Below are 26,155 nucleotides of genomic sequence, written 5' to 3' on the forward strand. Positions count from 1 at the left end.
CAATAACGTTGGTAAAAAAGCAAAGTTATGACTTAGAAATCACGTTACAATTTGTTCCAATGTGCAAAGATGTGTTCAGTAGACCAATCAAATTATTGATAGGCGTGAAAAAATTATCATATTGTCATCTATCAATATTCCAATTGATTTACTGAACAATGCTATAAATTTTTATACTCCATCTTATCTCGAAGTTATTATAGGGCTCTATTTATTACGTAATCCCATATAGATGACAGACAAACATCTCAGGCTGAAATCTATAGAGTGCACTTTGACTTTGCTCAGACTTAAGACACTATAAAAGCAAGACAGTGTTATACCGCTGGCATAAACCTGTCTCGTTTTAACTGAAAAGTCAATACGTCAAAGTGCGCTCTATAGATTTCAAAAACAGTGGGCGTTACCTATTTTGAGTATAAAAATTTATATCTGTTAGTACTGAAATAGGGAGATGGTAACTGCAATGTCACATAGTGACTTTTCGCTTACACTAGGGCTTAGTGTTACAGTTTAGCCGCTCTTGAACAGAAGTATTGCAACCTGGCCGAGATAGAAGTAGATGAAGTGACGCGTCTCATGCGTCACGTAGGAGCCGAAGTTGCGACCCACGATGCAATGCCACGTTGGGTTGTACTTCTTGTCAAACTCCTTCTTGATAAATGCTGCTATATCCTGGAAAACAATTCAAAAAAAAATTCTAAATATTTTTATTCAATTAGACTTTTACAACTTTTACAAGTTTGAATTGTCAAAAGCATCGGAAGAAGGTTCGGAATGCCTTTCCTACCGAGGAAGAACCAGCAAGAAACTCGGCGGTTGCTATTTTCAAAGATTTGATATACAATATTATGCCATGTATAAAAGCAATTGAAGACCTGCGCATTGCTGGAGCGAATTGTTGGCCAAATCCACACTCTTCTATCATTTACATAATCTCATCAATCAATCATTAAAAATGTATCTATACGAATATTATTTAGAGCCGATAATGGATAGAGCCGATAGTGTGGTGGACTATAGGCAAATCCTTGTCATTCTGAGAGGAGGCCCGTGCTCAGTAGTGAGCCAGTGATGGGCTGATGATGATGAATGTATGTTGACTCACTTTTTCAATGTTGAATTTCTCAAGTGCTTGCGTGGCGCAGTCCACAGCATCCTGCTGCATCTCCTCGCTCATGTCAGCATTCTTAATCACCGCCTTGCGGTCACACATCTTGTCAGCTGTATTGCTGGAATACAAAACACAAACAAATAAGTACTAGATAGAAAGGAAACTTTTTTGAAAGCTGTACCACACATTACCAGTTACATAAACAGGTTAGATTATCCTGGCTTCTTTTCATTGCTGCAGATCTGGCTTTTTCCACTATTTACATTATATATTCTTGTCAATGATAATGAAAGAATTGTAAACGACCCTCCAGTGTGGATAGTTTGCAATTCTTTTGTGGTAACAACACCACCGCCAACTAGTGAGCTTCTATGCTAAAAAATAATTATAGTTGGCAGTGGTGTTATTACCAAAATATAATGATTTTAGTTGCATTGAAATAGGTGAAAAAGGTTAGGAGTAGCTGCAACCAATTAGATACCAATTAGACCAGACCTGCAGGATTATTACATAATGTCTATACTCAGCACACCATAAATGTGAATCTGTTTAACCGACATTGTCAAAATTTTGTACATATCAAGCTTGCATATCACAGACATGGACATAGGCTACTTTTAGTATGGAAAAACTAGTTGCCATGGGATATTTAGTCTAAATAAGATGAATTCCCAGACATCATCTAGTTGTTTAAATGACTGGCCATTAAGTGATTTTCAGTGTCTACTGTCACTATCATTTACAATCATTGAAGTTCAGCTCAAAATGTGTAGAACACTGTTCGACTCAGACTTCACTGTTAAAAGGAAACAGTCAAAGTATGCTCCATTGATCTCAGCATGAACGCTACGCTCAGTCATCTTTATTGGTCACCAACATTGCCCAATAACAATTTTATCCATTTGTTGGACACTTTGTTTAGTACACAACTGCTGAGATGCCTGCAGAGCTAATATTATATTATTTCCCCCGGGCGACACCACTTTGTTAGAGAAGTCATCAAAAACATTCAAAACCTTTGACATGTCAACTAAAATAGGCTAAGTACAATTCATCAAAAAAAAAACCATACAAATTCAGACTTTATACTGAAACAATTAGGTTTATTTTCATTCAACGCTAGTTTTCTACACGTCCACTCGACGCGCGCCAAATACGTCTAGTGTGGATGTAAAGACGCGAATAAAATGCGACACTTTCCACAGTGAAAAGGTTATCATAATCGCATGACATTATTACGATTTTCCACATGCGTGAAACACGCCATTGATTGTTTATGTTCAATATCGGACTCTAAAAATAACTCTTAAAGGTCAGGCGCGAAGCTATCCCCGCGCGCCCTTTATGAATTTCCCGTTTTTCTCCTGGAAATCTTGTTAGCCCAATAAATAAAATGAATAAACTATTATTCATTACCTTGCAGAATTTACAGCCTGAGAAGATTTTCTCCTTGTTATTTTAACTCGGGCACTCGCGGTTATGCCAGTCATCAAAAAAAATTAAATAGAGGCCTAGAGAACCTCCGTAAATAAAACAGGGCCTAATACTAGATAATGGTTACACATTGCTATGAGGGTTATCACCATAGAAACATAAATTAAATCAATAAAATTACTTTAGTACACAATTTATTGCGAATGTTAGCGAAATGTGTTGGAGCGCCGATACTTTTGTTCACTGTTTTTCAGTCTATAAATGGTGGAATACAATAAAATTATATTGCGACGGCAGGGAATCCTTAAAACTAAAGAAAACACATAATAAATTAATAAATTACTCACTTTTACGTCGGACTTGGATCAAATTTTCACGTAATGATTTTGATACCGGAGATTCTTTGCCTACTTTCTAGAGGATTCTTGCAAAGGCTTCTTTCAGCTGAGACTACAAGTATTGCGCTAGAGGGCGTTCTAATTTCAAAACAGTTCGAAAATCGAAGTTTAATAAAAGTTTTTTAAAATAACTTTTTAATTTTATTTCCTATACTGGCTTGGTGGCTCTTCTAAAATCAATGGTCGTAACAAAAAATAACAAATATAATTATTATTTAACTAGGTAGATAATGCAAGATCTTTATTTTCTCAAAATATGTATACCTAACTATTTATAGTATTTATTACATCGGTTTGCTAAAATACCTTGATTTTTATTAGCATAATATTATGCTGCAAATGATCTGCAAACACAGCAAATCACACTAATATTATAAAGGCGAAAGTTTGTATGTGTGTGTGTGTGTATGTATGTTTGTTACTCCTTCATCCAAAAACTACTGGACGGATTTGGCTGAAATTTGGAATGAAGATAGATAATATCCTGGATTCGCACATAGGCTACCTTTTATCCCGGAAAATCAAATAGTTCCCACGGGATTTCAAAAAACCTTAATCCACGCGGGCGAAGTCGCGGGCATCGGCTAGTTAGAATGCTAAATTTTTAGCATTCGATAATTTTTCGGTCAGTCATACGGGTAACATTAACAAGGTATAATAACAGGGATTTTAGTGAGCCTTTGACCATTTTGACTCACAATGTTTGTTACGTTTCTAAAGTTACCCGTGACCCCCGTGACTACCGTAACCATAGACTATTGCCTAAAATCATTACAACTTTCTGAACGAACAACGCTTCCAAACGTGCCTTTTGACCGGAATTCCGACGCCATCTTTAAAATTGTCAAAAACGCCCGCCCTCGCCTGTGCTCGCCGACCACGATCACTTATAGAAACTGGTGTATTAAATTGTAATATTCGATATATTTCGCAAAATTTATAATATTCTATAGGTTTAAATTGTTCGAATAGCACAAAATAATGTCAGGTGGTAGTGGCGGTAGCAGGAATGAGTGTAGGATATACGTCGGGAATCTGCCCCCGGACATCAGAACAAAAGACATCCAAGACCTGTTTTACAAATTCGGCAAAGTTACCTTCGTCGATTTGAAAAATAGAAAAGGACCACCATTCGCTTTCGTAGAATTTGAAGACCCTAGGTAAGTTTTTCAAAATATTGCTCGGCTCACTAGAAGTCAATTTTAGTCGCCATTCCTACAAGAGATTTAACATTATCTTAATTGGAGCATATTAGCGCTGATAAGTGCGCCTCAATTTATTGCGTGTTTGTTATAACTGTCTTTCTTTTTTCATTTTGTTGGATGTTTGTCAACGATTTCACATCGCAACTTTTGTTAGGTGCTTTGAAATGAGGGTAATTTATATGTATATTGTAAGTACAATAGAAATTTTTGCAAAATTTTCTTAGGCATCTTGTTTTTAGGGTTCCGTACCTCAAAAGGAATAAAAGAACCCTTTTGGATCACTTTGTCTGACTATCTGTCTGTGTGTCATGTCTGTCAAGACCCATGAATCAAAATCTATAGGGTACTTCCCTTTAACATAGAATCGCAAGGTTGCAATGTCTTATAGGCAATAGCACAAGTGAAGGAAAAAATCTGAACACCATGAATTTGTGGTTACATTACAAAAAATCTAAAATGTTATTTCATGTACGATGGTATGGAACCCTTCATGTGTGGGTCCAACTCGCACTTGACCAACTTTCCATTATTTATATATTATTATATTGTTTGTGCTGTGAGTTATCTCTATTGTTAGTTGTTACACTCATGGAATGCTGATAACAATGCAAATAGGTACATGAAAGTTGATCCAACAATCAACAGCACCACAAAATGGTAATACATTATAATTTGAATGAATGATTTATTCAACAAAATGCAGGTAGGTACAGTATGTTGAAATAATGAAAATGAGTCTTGTACATTTTAGTAAGATATGTATAAGTTTGACAAGGCTTTAGATAACGGGCAAAAACTTGTCAAGTGTGAGTTGGACTTGCACACGACGGGTTCCATATACAACTACAACAAATACAAGAAATAACACTAATTTTATTTTGCATGGCAGCCATTTTGAAATTTTTATTATTTGATGTTTTAGAAGCAAGAGAAATACTCTGGAAATTTCAACTCACTATCTGAGATACAGCTCGCTAACAAACAGACGAACAGTGAAGGCTTTGTAATAGGGTCCCTTTGACACTTTGGTGCAGAAATCTTTAAACTATTGACTTTGTTTAACCAGAGACGCAGATGACGCAGTACGAGCTCGCGACGGTTACGACTATGATGGCTACAGGCTTCGAGTGGAGTTTCCACGGGGAGGAGGTGGTGGGGCTCGCGGGGGCCGGTCTCAGGGTGACCGTTTCGGTCCGCGCCCTGCCGTTCGAGGCCCGCCGGCCCGACGCTCCGAGTACCGGGTACTCGTCACCGGCCTGCCGCCGTCTGGATCTTGGCAGGTGAGATATACTAAATGAAGCAGTCTCCAAATCTCCACACACAATCTCTAGGTGTCACCATACAACCCATGGCTTTGAGTACTGGGGGTTCATTATCAGCTTGTCCTTGGGATCTCAGGTGAGATGTAATCATTAAGTATTTTTCAAACAGAAATGGAGAATGTGAGCCAACCCCTCTGTAAAAATGGAAGATTGTATGTGCAATTGTTAGTATGACGACACCCTTTTGAGTTAGGACTGTCTTACAATAAACATGCAATTGATTAGACAATGTCCATAACATCCCAACAAGCTGAGGTTAGAATCAAAAAAAATAATGAGCCTCATAGTGTGATACCTGTACTCCAATGTAACAACCCTGCAAACAGCTGATTGCACAAATAGGGATTTTCCGATACCACCTAAGTATCGATACTTACTCATTTCGATAATACTCAAATCTTTTTTCGATACTATACAAATAAGTACTCCTCAAGTATCGATACTTACTGATATCGATACTTTTTGGAACTTTTATTTTATTATTTTGAGGGTGCTATCAATGAACGTTGAAGGATAATAATTTAAAGAAAATTGAGACGAAAAAAACGATTTATTTATTATAAATGTTTATTAGGCTTATTATAATTTAAACAAAAAACTCTTCAGCATTAAGATTGCCCAAAAACAGTAACTGTTCAAGGTATTTAGAAGACAATCTGTTTCTTGTTTGTGTCATTGTTGCACCGGCTTTGGAAAAAAGGCACTCGCTAGGAACTGATGTTGCAACAACAATTAAATATTGCTGTGCATACTTGTACAGACAAGGAAACACCAACTTCATGTCATCCCATTCTGCAAATGGGTTGCTTTTAAGAGAAACTACTGGATTTGATAAATAAAGAGAAACTTCATCTCCCTGATGAGATTTTTTTTTCTTCTTGTGCCCATGTGCTAACTCTTTATGATGTTTCCAAAAATCGTATTCAGGTGGTGCAGTAGATGAGACATCATCTTCTGACTCACTTGGGCTACTTAGTTGTCCGACAACCATGGTTCTAAGTTTTTGAATAGCTCTTCCGCATGCAGAGGGGTCTTGGAAATGCAGATTTTTAAACCTTGGGTCTAGAATTGTTGCAATGGCTGCATGATCGTTTAATTCAATCATCCCATACCTCCTTTTCAGCTCTCTCAATAAAACATCCTTACATTCTTTAACGATAGCGGAGTTTGGAGTGATACTATTCAGTTCTGTAGTTAAGCAATTAAGCATTGGTATAATTTTGGAGATTGTTACATACTTTTGGCCCGATGATTCTCTTGTTACATATTCAAAAGGCTTTAATACAGTTGTAAGCTCATTCAAGGTTTCCATTTCCACTGCACTTGGCAAATTTGGAGCCACTACACTCTCAATTACAATTTCTGATATTACTATTCTTAACTTTAGAAATCGCTCTAACATAAAAAAAGTTGAGTTCCACCTAGTTCTTACATCTGCAATAAGTTTTAAAACTGATCCTGCCGAAACATTATTACGCATTTGGATTTTTCGTAGCTTATCCGACTGCACAACACTATTTTTTATCCAATTAACAATTTCTCGTACTTTTATAACAGCTGATTTAACACTGGGCAACTTTAGTGCCTCTTCAACTACAAGGTTAATAGTATGGGCAAAACACGGTAAATGTTTTTTTTCGCCTAAAGACATTCGTATGGCAGCCAACATTGAACTGGCATTATCTGATACAGCAGCACGAATTTTGGTAAGTGGAATATTCCATTTTTTCAAAATATCCAGCAGGTTTTCCGATATGTATTCAGCTGTATGTCGCTCTCTTAATGCACGAGTTGCAAGATAATACATACACATTTGACCATTTTCTACAAAATGTATGGTGACGCCCATGAATCCTACTTCATTCATTGTCTCTGTCCATATGTCCAGCGTTAAACAGAAATTGTCTATCTTGGATAATTTGGACTTACAAATAGTTATACAAGCTTCGTACTTTTCGGTAGTCATTTTCTTTAAATACTTTGCGCCAGGAACTTTAAAAGTAGGCTCCAGTTCTTTTACAAGTCGTAAAAAGCCTTCACCTTCAACTATATTAAATGGACGCATATCTTGACAGATAAAAAATATCAATGCTTGAACAATTCTGTTATACTTCGTACCACCAGCTAAAAATAAAACTCAATTTTAATACATGTAATATTAAATTAAATATTTATATATTTTTCTTTAACACTAATTCTATATGTATTAATATTATTTTGCTAATATTTAATTAAATATCTATTTATTTACCTTTATTAGATGAAATTCGTTCAAACGCATTCTTTATTGAATTGCTCAGACATAGCTCCCTTGCAGTCTCCGAGTCCATACTTGTTAATGTGGTTACACTAGAGCAATCATCACGATCTTCTGAAATTTTCGATGTTGATGCTTGGGGTTGATCATCTTCCATTAAATGCCTTGAGTTGGCCAACACTATTGTATTTTTTGAACTGAAACATAATAACAAAAATTAACACTTGATAGATCGATAATCTTCAAAGTATCGATAATACCAACTCCAACACTACCGCCATTTAACAACACTATTACACTAACAAAAACAAACACATAACCTTAAATTGTTTAAATCGTATTTATACAAAGGAAATATCTCATCACCGGTCATCAATTATTATTCATATATTATTAATATATAGACAAGACAATCACAGTACCACTGCTGCAAAACTATTTTTTATACAAATAAAATAGGTAGGAGTAGGTAGGATTTTTTATTTAACATCTTAGGAAAGCAATCGCAAAAAAAAAGAAAAGTTTAGAATCCTACCTTTCGTTGGACTTATTATTTTCTTTTTTCTGTAATTTGCCTTTGTCCACAGAAATTCCATGAGTTTTAGAATGCTTGAATAAATTCGACGTATTCCCACAATACTTCACAGACTTAAAACACTGTTTACATTTTGCAATTGTTTCGTTTGTTTTGGTAAAATGTGTCCATATTATAGATTTTGGTGGTGCCATGATAACATTGGAATAAACCGATGAATTTGATGATTACAATTAATAAAATTACTTGTAAACAATCACTTAACACTTTCACAATGGCGGAATGGCGAGATGATTTGCGAGCGGGTGCGGGTGTTTTCTTCTCTCGCTTTCGGCTCGGGCGGGCTCGGCTGAAGTCGGACGAATTCGGCTAGCCCAGCGCGAGACAACGCGTCACTCACGCCGCCACGCGACGAATACCGGTAACTCGGTAACCTGATTAGCTGACTGTTTTTGCCTCGTTTTTGCTCTCTTAGTTCTGTATGATGCGTTTGCTGATTCGATTCGATACCAAGTATTTTTGTTTCGATACCGATTATGTATCGCAAAATTGATTCGATACAATAAATACTTGGTATCGAATCAAAAGTATCGAGTACCTACTAGTATTTATTAGTATCGGAATATCCCTATGCACAAATAAATTATCACCACTATATCATACAAATTTAACAATTTCGACCATCAAAAGGAGTACAATTGTACCTACTTTGAATAAATGATTTTGACTTTGACTTGACTGGACTTGAACTCTTAAAAAACTTCTGTGAACTCAGGACCATTTGAAGTTTGAAGAAGCACAGCCAACAAAAGAATCTATGACACTATTCTGTACTAACTAACTGATGGCGCAAACAGCCAACATTTTATTTGAAATTTTAAAGATTTAAGTTTTATTTTTTTATCATAATACTTTGCTGATGGCTTTATGGTTGTATATTTCACACAATTCATGATTTCATGTTTTTTGTGCCAATTTTTAACTCCCAACCCAAAAAGAGGGGTGTTATTAGTTTGACGTGTGTATCTGTGTATCTGTGTGTCTGTGTATCTGTGTATCTGTCTGTGGCATCGTAGCGCCTAAACGAATGAACCGATTTTAATTTAGTTTTTTTTGTTTGAAAGGTGGCTTGATCGAGAGTATTCTTAGCTATAATCTAAAAAAATTGGTTCAGCTGTTTAAGAGTTATCAGCTCTTTTCTAGTTTTCTTGTAGAAAAGAAGGTTAGATAACCGTCAGGTTCATAATATTATGTCAATATACAAATGTCAAGCTGTCAAGATGGACGTTGCCTAAATACATAATTATTTATTTGAAAATGATGTTTTGGAAAACTCAGATACTTTGGATCGTCGGGGGTGTTATAAATTTTTAATTTACACTTGTACATTACAACATTGAATTCTCTCTAAAATCACAAAAAAAATGTTTCAAATCCATGTTTTAAAGCCTCTTTTGCCCGATGATGAGAACTCATGCTGGAGGGGTGTGGGGTGGAACGGGCAAGTGCGTGTCCGCGCCTCTGCGTACGTCGTACGTAGCGTATTGCCTGTTTTGCCCTGCGGTGGCCCAATGAATAACAGATTATGAGATCTGAGGGCTTACATTAAATGTTCATACCAAATCTTAACATTATTTAGTGTAATTTATATACAACTAAAAAATAATGTCAAAAAAGTTGTTATTTTCTGTTCTATTCCGTATTTACAAGAACCGAATTCGATTGCAGCATTTTTTAGGGTTCTGTACCTCAAAAGGAAACCCTTATAGGATCACTTTATTGTCTGTCTGTTGTGACTGTCAAGAAACCTATAGGAGACTTCCCATTGACCCATAATTATGAAATTTGGTAGGTAGGTAAAAAAAAATATTGTATAATGGTACAGAACCCTTCATGTGCGAGTCCAACTCGCACTTGACTGGCATTTTTTTCTTGATTTGTGTGCAATAAAGTTTTCCATCTATTCTATGTCCTACTATACTGTCTCAAAGGGCTTGATCCTTTTAAGTCTTCACACTAGATCATTATGTACACCTAAAGGCCAAATATCCATAATATAACTTGTTGCAGGATCTCAAGGACCACATGCGTGAAGCAGGCGACGTGTGCTTCGCGGACACCTTCAAAGACGGCACGGGCGTGGTGGAGTTCTTGCGCCACGAGGATATGAAGTATGCGGTCAAGAAGCTCGACGACTCGCGCTTCCGGAGCCACGAGGTATGGAAATTGTTAAACAACCAGCCAGGTGTGAGTCAGACTCACATACGACGGATTCTGTACCACGGTACAAGAAATAACGTTTTTCTTTATTTTAATTAATGGCCAATTTTTATTAATAGCAGTAATAGAAAAAGCATTCTATGAAAACTTCAATTCTCTACCTTTTATATTTGTGTGAGATACATTCCACTGACAGACAGACAGACAGCTGAAGTCTTATTAATAGGGTCCCGTTAGCACCCTTTGGATATGGAACCTGAAAACAGTGATTCCATGGATGAATATGGGATGACCAAAACGATGTCAAAGATGTTAGTCACAACTCTTATAATGGCTAGATTGGTGCAGGTTAACAAATAGACCATAGGTTAGACTCTAACCTTAACGAAACCTGCATTAAAAGCAAATAAACAATTGATTAATTGATTGAATAATTTTAACTGCAAAACATTTATTAGTACTTTTGACTATAGTTTGGCCAAAAGTTGTTATAGCTAAAAAATATTGGTTAATATAGTGTTTTTGACTGAGAAACGTAAGTTAAAATTTTGTATTTTAAGGTTTTTGATTGTCAGTCGTAAATGTTTGTCCCAGGGTGAGGTTTCATACATCCGAGTGAAAGAAGACTATGGCAGCGGAGGAGGCGCCAGCGGTGGTGGCGGTGACAGGGATAGGTGAGCTCTGATTATTATGTTAGACTAGATGATGCCCGCGACTTCGTCCATGTGGATTTAGGTTTCTAGGAACTCTTTGATTTTCCAGGATAAAAAGTGATCTATGTCAGTTTCCGGGATGCAAGCTACCTCTGTACCTTTCATATAAATCGGTTCAATTGATGGACTTTTAAGAATCCAGTGGGAACTCTTTGATTTTCCGGGATAAAAAGTAGCCTATGTTGTTCCCCGGGATGTAAACTAACTCTGTACCAAATTTCGGCTGTGTGAAAAGCTAGGAGACAGACAGACACACTTTCGCATTTATAATATTAGTATGGAGTATGGATGGATACTACCCGGTTGTTAAATGTTAAACTCTTACTGTCTTTTTCTCTATCAACTGAGAGAAGTTAGTACAGGGCTCTCTCTTTGTTATACCAAATCACAGATACAAAAACTCAGCGTTAACATTTTGAGACGCCAATTAATGTTTAATTCCGAATGTTTTTGAAAACATAGTTTCTCTAATAGAGTACAGAAAAACACTGTTAGCATTGTGTCAAAAAAACCCGGCCAAGTGCAAATCAGACTCGCGCACTGAGGGTTCCGTACTCAGTATTTTTTCCAACATTTTGCACGATAAATCAAAAACTATTATTCATAAAAAAAAAACATATGATACCCCACTTGGTATAGTTATCTTACTCTTAAAATTGAAACATTTTTTTTAGTGATGTGACCACAAATTCGTGGTTTTCAGATTTATTCCTGTACTTGTGCTATAAGACCTACCTACTTGCCTTTCATGATTCTAGGATTCTATAGGTTTCTTGACAGACACGACGGACAGACAGACAGACAACAAAGTGATCCTATAAGGGTCCCGTTTTTCCTTTTGAGGTAAGGAACATTAATATTGCCGCTTGACTATGCGCCTTAACGATATTTTTCCCTTTCATAAGGTCTCGCTCATACTCGCCGCGCTCGCCGTCGTTCGCGCGCCGCCGCGGCTCGCCCACCTACTCGCCGGTGCGTCGCTCGTACTCGCGCTCCCGCTCGCGCTCGCGCAACAACTACTGAGGTCGGTAAGCTTACACCACACTACATACACAAAACATAATAATTAGGGCAGGTTCACATGTTACGAGTGCACTCCTTCCACTGTTGAAGGTCCACAGTCTTTGTCACAAAACATAATATGTATGTAATTAAGGCAGGTTCACATGTTACAAGTGCACTTGAACTAAATAGCTAAATCAGTTCTTATGCTACTCGCGCAGTAACTACTGAGTTCGGTAAGCTTACACTAAATACACCTTCCACTGTTGAAGTTCCACACAGTCTTTGTCACATAACATAATATGTAATTAAGGCAGGTTCACATGTTACAAGTGCACTTGAACTAAATAGCTAAATCAATTCATACGCTACTCGCGCAGTAACTACTGAGGTCGGTAAGCTTACACTACCATACACCTTCCACTGTGGAAGTTCCACACAGAATCCTTGTCACAAAACAAAGGGCAGGTTCACATGTTACGAGTGCACTTAAATTAAATTGATAAATCAGTTCTTACACTGCAGCTTGTGCAATAACTACTGAGGTCGGTAAGCTTCTCACACGACACTACTGTCTTACACTAAATACTCGTACTACAGTTCAAGAACAGAAGTTCCACACAAGGTCCTTGTCACAAAATAATTAAGGCAGGTTCACATGTTACCAGTGCACTTGAACCAAATTGAGGAATCAGTTTTTACACGCTTCTGCAACATCATCATTCCCATGTGGTTGTGGCCTAAAGTGAATTTAAAAAAATGCACAAACAGTCCAGATTTTAGTGGCGAATAATTTATGACATATTTTTGTAAGATTCCAGTAAAACTGTACATTTTATTAACATAACTTACCTCCACAGTAATTTTGGATAAACCTTGTTGGAATTCAGCTTTGGATTTTGGAATTATTGAGCTGTCTCTTGACAGCTTCATGGATCTCAATTGTCAGGATTACACATTTAGTTTTGTCTCACTCTGGATTATACTCAGGATTTTCAAGGACATCACAGCAACACTAGTATCAAAAAAAACTTTGGATTTTAAAATATCCTTCAATAGAGCATAATACCAGATTCTCAAAATACCAGATTATCATAAAGACAGACAACAAAGTGATCCTGTAAGGATTCCGATTTTCCTTTTGAGGTACGGAACCCTAAAAATAATAATTTTTCGATTTTTTTTTATCATCGAGAAGAGGTTTTAAATATAAATATTTTGCAATTGTTATAACACTTTTTTTTCTACATTTCGTAATAAGAAACATGATGTGTATATGTGTGCAAACCAGGCCCCTTGAACCATATCGTTTGTGACCTGTCATCTACCAACTATGATAAATATAGGTCCTCAACAAACCAGTCTAGTAAAATATTAGATTTGAGAATCTGGTACTATACTCTGGAAGGAAATTTAGTAGTAGTCAATATTTTTTTCTGTTTATTCTGTTACTAATTTTGTGTGTAATTAACTTAAACATAAATAGAGATGGAAAACTTTATTCAATCGGACTAAGCTTTTGGATAAAGGACTGTTGGTAACTAATTTACCAGTGGTTGTACATGTTACCAGGATGAGTCCGTAAGTTGTGTTTGTTGTGTTTGGTGTATACTGTGCTCGGACTGAAGGGTGGATGTTTTCAACAGCGGCTAGCGAGCGACGCGGCGCGGGGACTGCGCGGCGCGGCGGCTGCAGTAGACATAAGACACGCGATCTATTGTATTGACTCCCACAGACACACAAAACTCTATCGTAAAGTGGAACCTTTGACAATAACGTGCTTTACACAAAAATGACATGTTTTACACAAAAGTAAAATAACCTGTTTTACACAAAAATAAAATTACATGTTTTACACAAAAATAAAATAACATGTTTTACACAAAAGTAAAATAACCTGTTTTGCACAAAAATAAAATAACGTGTTTTACACAAAAATAAAATGACATATTTACGCCACTAAGGGCGCGTTCTCACTATGTCGTAACGGTTAATTTGTTGTTGGACGACTATCGTCTCTAGCTGTTCCCATATATTATGTCGTCGAATATATTTTTTTGCTTAGAACGACTATCGTATCTATAGCTGTTCCCATTGGAATCCGTCCCATTGGAATGGATTTGCCATCACGATCAGTCGTATCTTTTTTTTTCAATCTTTTTACGGCACGATATGATATGTGCTAGCCGTTTCCATTGCCTCGACAATCTTTCGTCACTGTAAAAAAAATTGACTGTCTGTAAAGTCGGTTTACTGACGATAGTTGAACGTGACAACAAAGGCCGATTGTGCTTCTTTGTCGCTCGTTCCGCGCTCTCGCTTGCACTTCAAGCCTTACATGGAACGCCTCGGAGCGAGGTAACGCCGCATGAGTCATGTTTTTTCGTGCGTGCAGCCGGCTCTATCGAATTATAAGACGTTGTCACGTCAAAAACAGCCTCGGACGATAGCTGTTAATCGTGCCGTCCTATATGTGGACACCTCCATTCAAATATACAAGCCATGATGCTTCTGGTTGACTATTTGTCGTCACGACAGAGTGGCAACGTGCCTCAAAGGAGTAGTTAAAGCAAGCAATACACCCGTCAACACTAAACTCTACTCATATTTTCTAGGACACACTCAACATTCTTTTCACTTTGACACTGGAGCATCCTCAAGAGAAGTAGACTTCATAATTGCTTTTCCTGCTTCTTTAGTAGGAGGGAGCGGTGTAGGGGGGATGTCGCATGTTAAGACTGAATAAATTACAAATACCCTCATTTTACTCAGTTCCAACAAGTCAGATGTTTTTATATTTCACTATTATTGTTATATTATACTTAATAATCATAAAAATATGATATAATATTGTCAAAGGTTTCACAACATTTCAGTTTTTAAACTAAGTAAGCGTGTGGGTATAATTATGGTACTCTTCGGATTGGCGGGCGTTTTTACCCAAAATATAATAATATATAAATAGTATTAAAGCAAGACTATTTTAAATTAATATGGATCAACAATTTCAGTTACAAACCAAATTAATATGAAATTAGGATAAGTTTTCGGCTATTTCATCAGCTCATTGCTTTTTTAAAACGTTCCTTTTGAATTAATCAACAGTTAAAACTATAAGTATAACCAAGTTTAGTACTTTTATTTATAAAAAAAAAAGATGAATAAATTCCAAAGATGTGTTCCATATTCTTTATGTAAAAGGATCAGTATTACTTTTCTCTGCATTTTATTCCTCGTTTCTGAGGATTTGACCCCTTTTCATTAATGTCATAATAGTAGGGTAAATCCTAATTTTTAAAATCAGTTTGCTTATAAAGTTATAATGCATAAAGAGAATGCATTCACCAGAATTGCTATATGTGTCAACTGGCATGTCAAAAGTTTAAAACTGTACTTTTGGCATAATAGTTGACACATGGAACAAATATGGCATGTGTGTTCTCAAAATATATGCACTATAGCGCTTTATGAACGGACGGAACGTTTTCATTCAAGCAATGACTAACAATGAACCATATCAATTTAATTTTTTTTTCGCCAACATTACGGAGGGTAGTCGATAAAAGTATAAATATTAGATGTTATGTATTAACTATTAAGCAATTGTAAACGATTTATAATTAAAAGCATTTTCTTTTGTTTCATCCTCTTTGGATTGGATTGGATCGTTGGATGTGCTTGGCTGGAGGTGTGCTGAATGAGGGAACGGACTAGGACGTGAGGGAAGGACATAGGACAGATGAGGGAAGGACATAGGACATGAGGGAAGGACATAGGACATTAGGATAGGACGCACGGACGTAGGGAATCGGAAGGTCGGGACTCCAGTCTTTCTTGTTAAAAACTTTTGGACCGGACTTTTAACCGGATCGGACGGACTCAAGCCCGGATCACGAGGATCTAGGATACCGTAAGGATTCCCCTGGGTATGATTTTGAAAATTTTTGCCAATAATACAAAACCAAAAAAAAACATGGGTGCGTGTGTACCTACTTGCGTACGCGCGTTGGAAGTTATACTTCTTTTTTTGTCTCTATAAAAACGTAAAAAAAAATTGTTGCTGCCAGTACAATATTGTGAAGCTTCTGCAGAATGTGAATACCTTCGTATTTGAAACCTTAAAGTATTAAAAAAAATTGTTAACGACTAACTTCAACATAGATTTCGTGTGTCGCTTAGATGTTGCATGCTATGATTTGTAAAAAATCCCTCATTTCCTCTAACGCGCCTAAAGAAGTATAATTTCATAACTGAATAATACTTAATTTTTTTTTGAGTGCACGCCTCCGTACGGACAGAGAATTAATTTGTTTGTTTGACCATACCCTTAACTCACACTTTATATTTTGCTTTTCGATGTCTGCGTTACTTTCCTAGACAGCGCTCCTATAGGGCCTGCGCAGACTAAGCCAATTGTTCGAGCATACGCGAACTATTCAGTACTACCTACCACTTTTATAATTCGTCCCGCGTTTATGTTTATTACGTCCCAATGGATTGCTATTACGATTAGTCTTGACTATTAGTCTTTTCTCGCTTCTTCAATAGTAGGAGAGCGGGCGGCGCATATCGCACCACGAAATCTTTCGTCTCCAAAATATTTATTGGATACTAGCTGATGCCCGCGACTCCGTCCGCGTGGATTTTGGTTTTTCGGATTCCCGTGGGAACTGAGATTTTCCGGGATAAAAAGTAGCCTATGTGCTGATCCAGGATATTATCTATCTAAATTCCCAATCTAAGTCAAATCCGTCAAGTAGTTTTAGCGTGAAGGCGTAACAAACATACACACACACATACATACAAACTTTCGCCATAATATTATTTTATTATTAGTGTGATGGACGATATTTTATTATTTTCGAGCCATCTGAAAAGTGTTCGCGCTTGCTCGATCATTCGCTCGGTCTGCGCGGGCGCAAGTAATCTGTACATCCTAACAGATAGTCGATGTCATTATGTAAAGCATGCTTCAGAGCTTCACATCCCGTACTCGAGTGACGTATGACAGTGTGGATGGGCGATGGACGGATGGGTACATTGGTGTATTGCGCTCGATTTACATTATACGTTCGTCTTATAAAAAAAAATTGAGTACGTAAAAAGTATCTTTACGCGCGGTTGAAGTGAAACTTCTTTGACGTGGCAGGATTAAATCTAAATATGAAATAAAAGCCGTGATAGCCTAGTGGTTACAAAGTCCGTATCCTTTACGCGAAGTCGAGGGTTCGATCCCGGGCACCTTTGCGTTATAAGAAATTAAATATCACTGAAGTGGAAAATATCGTGGGGAAGCCTGCATATCTGAGAGTTCTCCATAATATTCTCAAACGTGTGTGCAGTCTGCCGATCCACACATGTGGCCAGCGTGGTGGACTGTGGCCTATCCCTACACATTCTGAGAGGAGACCCGTGCACAGTCACTACTGACCACTCCACCACCGGCCACTCCACTCCACTCCACTCCACTGACCGGCGATAAGTTGATCGTGATGAAGGAACAGCTCAAACTTACTGGACAGTAACAGGCTGAGACATGCAGGTAGCTTTAATCCGCTAAGAAACAAGTATTGAAAATTCAACCCTTAAGGTGGTAATTTTTTAGGGTAGTTTGAAAATGAGTTGTAATTACTAAACGTAGCTTTCAAATTTCAATCTATAACATTAACTACTTGGTATTTTTTTTTAAATGGATAAAAATTTCCGGCCTCCAAACAAATGTTCTGTTTGGCTTAGTCGTTTTTTGAATAAACGAAATCTGTTAAAAAGATAAGTCGCGCTTAAAGAAGTTTTACTTGAAAAATTAAAATATGAATATTGTTGCCAGATTGTTTTATAGATTTACAAAGTGTGCATTGTGTATTTTGTTTTAAAGATTGTCGCTATAATGTAAATCGACCTATAAATTTTAACATTTTTTAAGAGTGTTTCGGAGAAATTAAAAAAAAAAACAATTAAACTTTTAAGAAAGCGAAATGTACAAGAACAACTATTTTTTTGGAATCGGAATATTGAATACTGTATTATAATAATTTGTATTTAATATTAGTTAGGGCCCCCGCAAACTACAGATCTTTTCTCGCGTACTACCACTTTTATAAGTCGCATCAACAAAAGTCGTTTGCGCAGAAAAGCACCAACACCACCAATGAAAAATGGACCTTATTGCTTGACGTTACGGTTGTAAACATAAGAACAACAGAGGCTTGTGCTATCTCGCGCGTACAACGTGGCGCGTAGTCAACAACTAATAGCGGACGAACGCGCTCGATGATTGGCCGAGATATTTTCGCGCCATCCAAAAATACTTCTGCGCAGGTACATCGGTGTAACTTATACAAATGGTACTACTGTAACTTGTAGTCTATGGGAGCCCCGAAATCGTGACTGATCGAGTCAAATCGTGTTTCAATGTTGATATCATAGTGTAAATGTGTGTGTAAATTTAGGTACTGGATCTGCATTCCAAACACCGACAGTTTGATGGACTTAAATAAAATACCCCCTTTTAAAAAAAGCATTTTGTTTAATTTCATAGACAACAAACGCCTGTACAAAACATTATTATAATGCATACATTTTGAGAATGAACTCAACATATTCTATCTTCTTCTTTTCTTCTTTGGTGGCTTTTTGTAGTCATTGCACTTCGCCAGTGTCGAGTGGCTCTAGTGTTTTTACACCCTTAAAAAAATTCACAAGTGCCTAAAATAATAATATGGAACTAGTGAAAACAATTCAACATTAATTCCATTATTTTCAGATTCCTTTTAAAATGGAACTTGTGATTAAAAAAACATCAATAGTTCCATCATGGAATTAGGGCCTGTTAGGGCCGGCGCACATATCGGAGCGCAGCGCAGAGCAAGCCCGTGAAGTTTTCTAATCGCGTGAATTTTGTACCAGAGAATGCGCGGGACTGCGCGCGGATGCGCGAGTATCCGCACGGTGTACAATTGATTTTAGATATTATTTCAATGAGGACAATGTCGATAATATTTTGACTAAAAAATGCTCTGCGCTGCGCTCCGCCATATATGCCCCTGCCCTTAATGGTACAAGTGGCAACTTATGTTTAGGACTAAAATCGTACTTTTGACATGACAGTTGACACAGCAAATAAAGCGAGTGTGTTCTAAAAATGTATGCATTATAGTTATAAATAAATAAACTTCTTGATCACACTTAAACCTCACAGAGGTTATTTTGTTCTTAATTATTTTAATATTAAATCTTAAACCCTGAATGGATGGCACAAACTCCGAATGTCAGATTTTCATAAGTCACTTGTCTGAAGCCAGCTTCTTCGATCATCGATTTGAATTTTTCCTGCGAACAACCACAACCGTGAATAAAAAATCGGCCAAGTGCGAGTCGGACTCGTACACGAAGGGTTCCGTACCATAAACAACAAATAACAATGTTTTTTTTGTGATGTAACCACAAATTCATGGTTTTCGGATTTTTCTCTTCACTTGAGCTATTAGACATTGCTACCTGCCTTTTCATAATTTCTTTCGGATTCGATTGAAATCTATAGGGTACTTAGGGGACCTAGAATCATCTTTGGCAGTAGCGATGTCTTATAGCACAAGTAAAGGAAAAATCCGACAAAAATATTGGAGTTCACAACCAAATAATAGTTTACTAAATCACATCATAGATGGCCCTGTCCGTCATTAACTTGCAGAGTTGAAGCGATTATTATACTGGTTAGATATTTCTTCGATGGTACGGAAGCCTTCGTGTGCGAGTCTGACTCGCACTTGACCGGTTTTATTTTTATTAACCCCCGACCCAAAATGAGGGGTGTTATAAGTTTGACGTGTGTATCTGTCTGTGGCATCGTAGCTCCTAAACTAATGAACCGATCTTAATTTAGTTTTTTTTTTGTTTGAAAGGTGGCTTGATCGAGTGTTCTTAGCTATAATTCCAAGAAAATCGGTTCAGCCGATTGAAAGTTATCTGCTCTTTTCTAGTTACTGTAACATTCACTTGTCGGGGTTGTTATAAATTTTTAATTTACACTTGTTTATTTAAAATGGCTGTGTCACAGACAGACTGGATGAAACTATAAGGTTTCCTTACATTACTATGGAATCTTAATAGACTTATGTTACCTGATGTGGGAACTGTCGTATGCTCTCCACTAAGTACTGGTATGGCTTCCACTGGCCAGCTATGAGCTGTCCCAGCACTGGGATCATTTGGAATGAGTATTGGTCATACACCCTGTAATCAGAAAGATGTGAACTATTATGAAATTATATTTACTAGCTATTGTACATAACAGACTCGATGCTGACTCCACTATGACTTATTGACTTACAGTAAAGCATTGACATGTGAGCTTTATATCAGACTAGCCGATGCCCGCGACTTCGCCCGCGTGGATTTAGGTTTTTTGAAATCCCGTGGGAACTCTTTGATTTTCCGGGATAAAAAGTAGCCTATGTGCTAATCCAGGATATTATCTATCTCCATTCCAAAGGACCATGGGCAATTTTGTATGGACCCCGTCCCCACCCTCCAACAGTCACCGGATTTATGTTAATATGTTCATTTGGATTCAAATAGACGTAAATAGTTGGTTTCAGCTTCAAAATCGATGGGGTTCTTAAAATAAATAAATAAAACTTTTTGTTTGAAATTGATTTATTTTTGTTATTTTTTCTATATTTTATCGTACAAAAATCATATAACAGAAAAAAATCACCTGATCTTGATCATCAACACCAATTTGGACATTGATATCATCCGCGTTTCTTTGAATTTCTGGACCTAGGACGTCATAGTCTGCGTTTCCGATGCGACCTTGTCGCGTAACATTGCTAGCTCTTTGCCAGCATCTATGGCACACTGCCATCGTGTTATTGAATACAACCGGGAAAAAGAAGAAAACTCGGGGAGTATTAGAATCTGCCTTCTGAAGCAAGGGTCGCGGGGTCAAATCTCGTAGGGCACAAGTATTTGTGTAATAAATGTGACGCGTTATGTATTAACTACTGTTAACACACGTCATAAAAAATGAGAATACTATATAAAAAAGATGTTAGTTGTATCGGCGTATTTTGTGAAATATAGGTAGCTAACTAATTCAGGTCAGTTTCAGCTAACGCCTCTTGTAGAATGTGCCGCCTTTGTCGCAAGACAGATCGCGGACACATTATACACGGCCGTCTTGTCCTGTTTCCATAATGCACAGTATCCAATCCAGTTATCACAAAGTCCTTTATCGTGCAACAATGCAGTGACAATATCAAGTATCAATCAGTCCAGTAAACAAGCAGGGGTTGTAGTTATTTAAAGCAAACACTGATGACAATAATGTATAACACGTGAACGTACACTGCAGCGAACTGACTGTGACGAAGGTTCGCGCGACTACCTACCTGCGCAAGAGCGTGGGTTGGTGAGCGGGGGGAGGGGGTTATTTTGTAGCTGGTTATCTTTATGTGCATGCTCTGCTTGCCGCTGTGCAATAAATAGATAAATGAGTGAGTATTTTGGAATTAGTCATCAATAATACGTCAACGAAATATTTTTTTATACGTAAGATACCATGAGAACCCCATGCATTTGGGCATCGTCGCCATAGTAAAAAAATATCATCTTGCCTAGATCTATCAATTGCGCTACATTTCATTCTTGTTGATAGGTGGGGACGATTCCGCCCATAGTCCTTTCAGCCAAATCCGTCCAGTAGTTTTTGCGTGAAGGAGTAACAAACATACACACCCACACACACACATACAAACTTTCGCCTTTATAATATTAGTGTGAAGTGTGATTCCTTACAGTGGAAATATCAACATTTAAGGTGCATGCCACGGGTCTGCCCGCGAAATTCAAATTTAATTTGGTTTTTCGCAATTTGTAAACTAATACGACAAAGTAGGCTTATGTCATTCTAATTCCGCCAATGGCAGTATCATCTTCACAGGATTACATAAAAATCTTTATTTGAAAGTGCTCAGTTTAAGAAATTAGTCAAAATAACGAGTTTGACATGAGTTACTCACAAATTAGTCGATACTATAACTAATTTCTTAAACTGGACCCTTTTATGTAAAGAATTTCGCGGGCAAACCCGTGTTATGCACCTTAATTGAAAGAAGTTACGATGCGTGGATGGCAACCCTACTAACGGTGGATGCTACGTTATGCAGTAGAGTAGTCAGCAGATTATGTGGATCGGAGTCTCGTCAGACTCCTGGCATAGTTTGCAGATGTCTGCGTCGAAGTTCAAGGTTGTACATGTGTCTTTAGTCCACAATGACCCGCTAGAGTATGCAAATCTTTTTTTTTTTTCTTCTCTGGTCTGGCTTTACACTGATTAGCCAATGTCAAGTGTGTAGTTATATTTTACAAGTTAGGAAAACTATATGTATAAGTATGGACTTCGTCTGTGCTGGCGCCCGCCGACATACACGCGGCGCCCCTCTAGAGCGCTTCTCAGTCAGTTCCTCGGTCAGTTCCACCACCAATAAACACCAGCGGGACACAAAAACCGGCCACTTCTAACAAAAAAACACTAAAAAAAGTCACAACACGCGCGCCAACAAACGCCACCACAGACAAAGTCCTATGCAAATCTTATACATAGGTTTTTACAGCCTGTCCCTTGCATACTTGTATAATCCTATGTGTAATAAATAATTACCATTGCATAGTGTTGTTGGGCAGTTGGCTGAACTCCAGGCAGAGGAAGCGCCCGCCCGGCTGCAGCACGCGGTAGGCTTCCTCCAAAACCTATGAAAAGTTTTAAGTATAAAAGGGGCTTGAATATTTTAGTATGGAGCCTGGGGGCCTCCATTACGGTAAAATGATAGCTACAGTGTGACGATCACAATCAGCCCTGGCCAACTCTGTCGCTATTTGCTAAAATCTTGGATGAAGTTGTTTTCTACATTTGCCATGAAGTAGATAGTCGTTCTTAAATGTGCACAATGCATACCACTGAATATTATGAAGATTCAAAGCTCTGGTAATCTCAAGTCAGGCCTACTAGCCTAGTGGTTAGGACGTCCGCCTCCTAAACGGAGGTCGGGGGTTCGATTCCGGGCATGCACCTCTAACTTTTTGGAGTTGTGCGTTTTTACCCAACTACGGCAAAGCCAAAAGGAAGGGATATGATTTTAGCGGTCTATGTATGTATGTTTGTATCCAGATTCTGTGTTCCACCAGCGCCTAAACTACTGGGCCGATTTTGATGAATGAGGTGTCAATCGATTCGTCGTAAAGGTCCGGGTGACATAGGCTATATTTAATATGAAAAAAATTAACCTAACTGATGTTACATGAAAAAAAGAGGGAGTCTCCAAATATTTTTTTTTTTGCTATTGTATCGAGTAGGGTGTCAAATGAAAGAAGAGAAAACTCTGAGTCCATAAATTTAAATGTACTACAACATTAAAATACACCAAGAGACAGAAAAACAATTTTACTATAATATTTCAGCTCACAGGCGGGTTTTAGTTTTCAACTTCATCTTTTAAGTAATACCACTTGCTTTAACAGTGAAGGAAAACATCGTGAGGAAACCTGTATGCCTGAGAGTTCTCCATAATGTTCTCAAAGGTGTGTGGGACTAAGAGCAAATCCCTTCGCACTGAGAGGAGACCCGTGCTCTATAGTGAGCCGGCGATGGGTTGATCATGATGATGATTAAGTTGCTTAGAGAAATTTTACTTCTAAATGGTACCTTATCCACATGTGTGCAGTTTCTGATACCGAAGGCAATAGTGTATGCGCTATATGAGTCGTCTGGCAGCGGAAGGTTCTCAGCATCCGCACACAACCATTCTATGTCCACTGAAGTGTCTTTGGTGAAGCCTTGCCTGAAAACATTAATACTTAAGTTATCTATTCCTAAAATAAAACCTGTACCTTTGTGATAGTTATAAGATACCTGCCAATTTCATTCAGTTAGCCCTTGACTGCAATCTCACCTGGTGGTAAGTGATGATGCAGCCTAAGATGGAAGCGGGCTAACCTGGGAGGAGTATGGTAGTTTTTATTAAACCCATTCCCTCTTGGTTTCTACACAGCATTGTACCAGAACACTAAACAGATTGGCAGCATGGCTTTGCTGGTAGGGTGGTAACTAGTCATAGCTAAAGCCTTCCATAGACAGACTAAAGTCTAGACATTGCTATCTTCTAGACAAATCTTACTTTTCTGCCCTAGCTTTGCCCACATCCAGCATGTGTTGGTTGATGTCACACACGGTGACACTGCTGCGCTTGTCTGTTGCTGGTAAGCCTTGGTTCTTGAGGTAGTTCAGATATCTGAATGTTATGTCACCTGAAATAGTTATGAAAGAATGTAAGAATCATTAATATTTTTAACCTTTAAAAACTTTTGAGTAACCTATACTAATGTTATAAATGTGAAACTATGTATGTCTGTCTGCTAGCTTTTTACTGCCCAACAAATTTTGTCAAGATACAGGCACAGCTTGCATCCTGGGATGGACATAGGATTATTTTTATCCCAAATAAATCTGAGTTCTCAGTGGATTTTAAAAAACCTAAGCAACCAATCGACTTGATTTTTTAGCATAGAGATAGTTGAAAGGACGGAGAGTAACATAGGATACTTTTATCCCGAAAAATCAGAATTCCCACAGATTTTCAAAAACCTCAATCCACACAGACAAAGTCACTGGCATAGCTAGTTGCAATAATTCTTCATAAAAAAATAAATTATAAGCAACCTGTTTTCTGTATTTCCTTCTTTTAGATTGTACATATAAATGAAAATATTCAAGCTCTTAGCAATTATTACCAGTGCCTCCAGCCATATCCAAGAGTTTGGTTCCAGGAGTGGGCGCCAGCCGCAGCATGAAAATATCTTTCCACAGTCTGTGCACTCCAAATGACATCACATCATTCATCAGGTCATACTTGCTTGCTACCGTCTCAAACACTTGATGCACTGGAATGAGAATAAAGACTTATTTAATCCTAGCTAACCTACTCTGCTTTGACTCAGGTAGAATTTCTAAAAATCTTATTGAGGACACCCAGTTTTTGTCCACTGAAATGTTTTAAAATATTACTTTGGCCATATTAATAATGATTTTAGACAGTCGAATTTTAAGGATTGCTACCACAGGTTCTTGCTGGTTTTCTCTAGGGTTTTTGGATTAGCGGTCATTTAAAAATAACTAAGAATTTATTTCAATTAAGAAATCTTTTTTTGCTATATCCTATTCTATTCTAGAACCATTTTTATATCAATCAGCTGCTGTGCTACGTAATATTACGAAATATTAACTAAGTAGGTATTTATGCGTAATAACTGGAGTAGTTGCTACTAAAATACACAAGTATTACAAGCATACCTTTTTTCGTTTTCTCATCTTCGTTTACAGTTTCAAACCCAAAATGTGTTTTTCGTTTCTCTTCCTCTTTAGGTTCAGCTTGCGCACTGAAATTTTTGGCACCACATAACCTTAGCGAAGCTTTTCTAGTGTTCATTAATGAAAGAACAGATCTTCTTAACGCCATTTTAAATATTTTGAAAATCTGTTGCTTAATTCAACCACTGCTTCTAATAAAATAAAAATGTTCGAAACTGGAAATTCGTAATTTTCGAGCGAAATCATCAAACAAAATAGGATTAAGGCGATCAGCTGGATAATTGACTGATTGACATGTTGACATTGACAACACAACAGTGTTTCCACTTACAATTTTGATTTTACCCTAGTTTCTGTAAGAATTCGCCATAATTAATTACTTAAAAAAAATTAAATACTCTGATTAGTTAATTAATTGTTAGTTATTCGACACCACTTCACGTTTCAGGATCCTAAATTGTAAGTCTTGTGAAGGAGTTTATTAATTATCGTTTTCTACCATTTTCTTTTAATTACCTACCTAGTGATTCATAGGAATAATTAATTATATTAGTCTACTCATCTAATTACTTACCTTTAAAAATATACT

At 37.4% G+C, this 26,155-nt stretch overlaps 4 protein-coding genes across 7 annotated transcripts; 1 reads left to right on the top strand and 3 right to left on the bottom strand.

Moving 5' to 3' along the window:
- Positions 1-400: 400 nt before the first annotated feature.
- On the bottom strand, positions 401-3,030 carry LOC123871348 (dynein light chain 2, cytoplasmic). The gene is made up of 3 exons (XM_045915107.1): positions 2,896-3,030; positions 1,109-1,232; positions 401-675 (listed from the first exon to the last, which is right to left on the bottom strand). The coding sequence occupies exons 2-3, from the start codon at positions 1,214-1,216 to the stop codon at positions 514-516; spliced, it is 270 nt and encodes an 89-aa protein (XP_045771063.1). The 5' UTR covers positions 1,217-1,232; positions 2,896-3,030; the 3' UTR covers positions 401-513.
- A 733-nt stretch (positions 3,031-3,763) lies between these two features.
- On the top strand, positions 3,764-16,428 carry LOC123871341 (serine/arginine-rich splicing factor 1B). 4 transcript variants are annotated; one of them, XR_006797252.1, is made up of 6 exons: positions 3,764-4,106; positions 5,218-5,431; positions 10,336-10,482; positions 11,080-11,159; positions 12,104-12,273; positions 12,853-16,428. XR_006797252.1 is itself a non-coding variant. In XM_045915091.1 (6 exons), exons 1-5 carry the CDS (start codon positions 3,928-3,930, stop codon positions 12,219-12,221), a joined length of 738 nt encoding a protein of 245 aa, XP_045771047.1. In that variant the 5' UTR covers positions 3,765-3,927; the 3' UTR covers positions 12,222-12,226; positions 13,847-16,428. The 4 variants fall into 4 exon arrangements, 3 of the variants coding, with proteins under 3 accessions (XP_045771047.1, XP_045771045.1, XP_045771046.1); XM_045915091.1 differs by having other exon boundaries at positions 3,765-4,106; positions 12,104-12,226; positions 13,847-16,428; XM_045915089.1 differs by having other exon boundaries at positions 3,765-4,106; positions 12,104-12,222; positions 12,746-16,428.
- Positions 5,948-8,896, bottom strand: LOC123871318 (E3 SUMO-protein ligase ZBED1-like). The gene is made up of 3 exons (XM_045915056.1): positions 8,266-8,896; positions 7,725-7,927; positions 5,948-7,597 (listed from the first exon to the last, which is right to left on the bottom strand). Exons 1-3 carry the CDS (start codon positions 8,457-8,459, stop codon positions 6,060-6,062), a joined length of 1,935 nt encoding a protein of 644 aa, XP_045771012.1. The 5' UTR covers positions 8,460-8,896; the 3' UTR covers positions 5,948-6,059.
- A 2,278-nt stretch (positions 16,429-18,706) lies between the features above and the next one.
- On the bottom strand, positions 18,707-25,869 carry LOC123871339 (2-methoxy-6-polyprenyl-1,4-benzoquinol methylase, mitochondrial). Its single transcript, XM_045915086.1, has 7 exons — positions 25,549-25,869; positions 24,990-25,139; positions 24,377-24,506; positions 23,905-24,040; positions 22,864-22,952; positions 20,321-20,432; positions 18,707-19,529 (listed from the first exon to the last, which is right to left on the bottom strand). The coding sequence occupies exons 1-7, from the start codon at positions 25,712-25,714 to the stop codon at positions 19,428-19,430; spliced, it is 885 nt and encodes a 294-aa protein (XP_045771042.1). The 5' UTR covers positions 25,715-25,869; the 3' UTR covers positions 18,707-19,427.
- Between the last annotated feature and the right edge of the window lie 286 nt (positions 25,870-26,155).

The sequence above is a fragment of the Maniola jurtina genome, chromosome 13, assembly GCF_905333055.1.
Source record: "Maniola jurtina chromosome 13, ilManJurt1.1, whole genome shotgun sequence".
NCBI classification, from domain to species: domain Eukaryota; kingdom Metazoa; phylum Arthropoda; class Insecta; order Lepidoptera; family Nymphalidae; genus Maniola; species Maniola jurtina.